This window comes from Ursus maritimus, unplaced genomic scaffold (assembly GCF_017311325.1).
Source record: "Ursus maritimus isolate PB19 unplaced genomic scaffold, ASM1731132v1 scaffold_5, whole genome shotgun sequence".
In the NCBI taxonomy this organism is placed as follows: domain Eukaryota; kingdom Metazoa; phylum Chordata; class Mammalia; order Carnivora; family Ursidae; genus Ursus; species Ursus maritimus.
This window is the reverse complement of record NW_024426663.1, coordinates 82065755-82069169: the sequence shown is the minus strand read 5'-3', so window position 1 is coordinate 82069169 and position 3415 is coordinate 82065755. Positions and strand designations below refer to the sequence as shown.

The 3415-nt window shown below is 39.5% G+C and overlaps 1 protein-coding gene across 1 annotated transcript; it reads right to left on the bottom strand.

The window, feature by feature from the left end:
* Positions 1–672: 672 nt before the first annotated feature.
* On the bottom strand, positions 673–1602 carry LOC103680807 (olfactory receptor 2M4-like). Its single transcript, XM_008710286.2, has one exon. It carries the CDS (start codon positions 1600–1602, stop codon positions 673–675), a length of 930 nt encoding a protein of 309 aa, XP_008708508.2.
* Positions 1603–3415: the final 1813 nt, after the last annotated feature.

The window sequence follows — 3415 nt, the reverse complement described above, 5'->3', positions numbered from 1 at the left end:
ATGGTTAGTAATTATGTAATGAGTTAGGAATAAAACTGTCAATACCCAGTTTCAAGGAGGGGTAATATTTATGTACTCCCAGTTAAGTAATCCTTAAACAAAGAGGCACTCAACAAAAGCAGTGGCCCGACTGCAACATTTTTTCCTTGAATAAAGCAAAGAACCATAAGATTTATACCTTGGTTCAAAGACAGGTATGCTGGGGCGCCTGGGTGGCGCAGCAGTTAAGCGTCTGCCTTCGGCTCAGGGCGTGATCCTGGCGTTATGGGATCGAGCCCCGCATCAGGCTCCTCCGCTATGAGCCTGCTTCTTCCTCTCCCACTCCCTCTACTTGTGTTCCCTCTCTCGCTGGCTGTCTCTATCTCTGTCAAATAAATAAATTAAATCTTTAAAAAAAAAAACAAAGACAGGTATGCTAAAGTCAAGTACTCATGACTCACAAATACCAATAAAATGGAAATTCTTTGGGAGTAAAACAGCCTTTGCTAATTGTCAAAAACAGCCTACTTTACACATGATATTTATATGTTATACCAAATAAAGCTATTATAAAATTGGGGAAAAGTGGAGAAAAGACAAACTAGGAAGAAGAGGATGGCCAAGGGATTCCAGCTTCCTTGAAGGAGTATTGACCTGAGTGGACACTCAAATATTTTGAAAAAAAAATTACATTTACTTTCCTTTTCTCAGTAGTTTCTGAAGTCCCCTGGATACCTCTTTGTTGCGGAGACTATAGATGAGTGGGTTCAGCATGGGGGTGAGGATGGTGTAGAAGGCAGATACTATCTTGTCCTGGTCTGGTGTATGGATAGAAGCTGGTCTCATGTACATGAACATAACAGCACCATAGTAGAGTCCAACCACAGACAGGTGGGAGGAGCAGGTGGTGAAGGCTTTGCGGCGACTTTCTGTAGAGCTCATGCGGATGACAGCTTGAAGGACATGTGAATAGGAAATAATGATCACGGAGACTGGTAATATTAGCATCACCACACAGCAGATGAAGAGCAGTCTCTCAAAAGCAGAGGTGTCTGTGCAAGATAGAGGGAAAAGGGCAGCAACATCACAGAAAAAGTGATGAATTACCAGAGAGTTGCAGTAAGAGAGTGACAGTACTTCTACAAGCACAATAATGCCATCAAGAGAGCCCAAGATCCAGGAAGCAACAGTCATGAGGGCACAAAGTTTCTGATTCATGAGGATGGTGTATCGAAGTGGGTGGCAGATAGCCACATAACGGTCATAGGCCATGACAGCCAACAGGAAACATTCAGCTCCAAGCAGGGACACATAGAAGAATATCTGGGCTCCACAACCTGCCAGAGAGATGGACTTCCTTCCAGACAAGTAGCCGAAGGCCATCCTGGGTACTGTGGTGCAGATGAGCATGAGGTCCATGAGGGAGAGTTGGCTGAGGAGAAAGTACATGGGTGTGTGAAGCTGGGTGTCCAGGTAAATTAGGAGAATCATAGCAGTGTTTCCCATGAACGCCACTGTGAAGATGCCCAAGACCAGAGAAAAGAGGAAGGTGTGGGTGGAGCTGTGGTCAAAGATTCCTAGCAGGATGAAGTCAAAGCTTAAGGTCTGGTTTCTCCACAGCATTCTGGATAATTTGCCTTACCTAGAAGTCCTAGGAAAACCACAATATTATTTATTAATTTAGTTTTCAAATGTAAACCATGGCAATCACTCTAATGGGAACTGCATTTATGCATGCACAAGACCTTCTTTCCAAACTTTAGTTATCTCCCATCTGGTCACAATAAGTTCTGTGACTTAGTTCAGTGATTTCCAGTTATTTCCTTCCAAACATCACAGGCAACCACTCTAAAAGTATTTTCTTTATTCCCCAGATAATAAATGTGAAGCTCATGAGTCAGCCAATGTACCTACAGGCAGACAGTCAATAGAGAACCTAGAAGGAAAATAATTAAATATACACATTCCTGAATTTGATGCCCTTCTGTGATCACAAGAAATTCCTCTGACCTCGTTTTGCCTTTATTCTAACATGTCTCCAGGTTGGTGTTTTCCTACATAACTACTGAATTTGTGTTGTAATAATCCCCTGTAACATTCTGCCCCTTCCCCATTTTCTGGCACTAGCACAGTGAAAGTCTGTATGGTATCACTATCACTACACCTGTAGACCTTTATTTAGAGAAGAGTTGAATGCAGTATGTTTTTACTTTCTGTTCTCAAAGTCTTGTGTTTTATCTTAATTAATCAAAACACCCTTTAAAATATTTCCTATGGAAGTACAGAGTATTCACTTACCTTTTGAGAACAATTTTGCTTTTCTTAAACTGTATGGGGAGGGGAGCTCTTTATTTATGTATTTGTTTCTAGAATTTTATATTTCCCTGCTATAATAAAACATTATTAAGTTGCATGATACAAACTTCTGGGGAACAAGAGGGAACCTCTTTTTGAGATCTTTAAAAGCTTCACTTCAATGTGGCATTTTGGGAAATAATGAGGTATGTTTCACCACAATAGGTAAAGGGCTGAATGCATAAAATACCCAACCCTTTACAGTTCAAGGGGCAGAACACTAGATGTACTTGTGTGTTATAAGGAAAGCATTTAATTAATTAGTTATTGGAGCCTGGAGATGTAGGAGTAATGTGATCCTAGGGGGCCAGATTAAATTTGCTTCAAATTTGTTTGCTTTTTTTTTAAACAATTTTTATTATGTTATGTTAGTCACCATACAGTACATCCCAAGATCAAATTTGTTTTTAATTAAGCAATTATTAAGGAAGCATTTTAATTTATAGCATAAAGATGTACAGTGGCATGAAATAATTTAGCATTGTGAAAGTCTCATGTTTACTGAAGTATGATTGCTTGGGTCAGTTAATCTCCAAACATGGTGACCAGGAAGGGTATAGCTGGAGCATACAGGGGAGCCAGTGTAAAGCTTAGGAGGTGACAGTAGAGAAGTGAAAGACTGGTTAGAAATATAATTATCCATCAGTTTCTCAAAGATTATCGATTATGCTCTCTAGACCTCATTTTTTTGCCCTATCTCTAAAATATCTTACTATATAGATATTTCCCTGGAGTTTCAAATTATACAGCAAACAAAAGTCAATCCAAAGCATGCTCCACCATTTCGCTCTGCCTGATATGTCAGTGTTACCAAAATTTTTTTGGACTTCCAGACTTCCAACTTGAAATAATGTATTTTTTCCTAATATTCTCATGGTCTTATTTTTTTAAATTTAGCTTTAAAAATCTAAATTTTGGTCTCCTGGGTGGTTCAATCAGTTAAGCAGCTGCCTTCAGCTCAGGTCATGATTCCATGGACCTCAGATTGAGCCTTGCCTTGGGCCAAGTATCTACTAAAGTTTATTTATCAGTGTATCTATCCTTAATATCTACCTTTCAGTCCATTTAGAAACATTCTAAG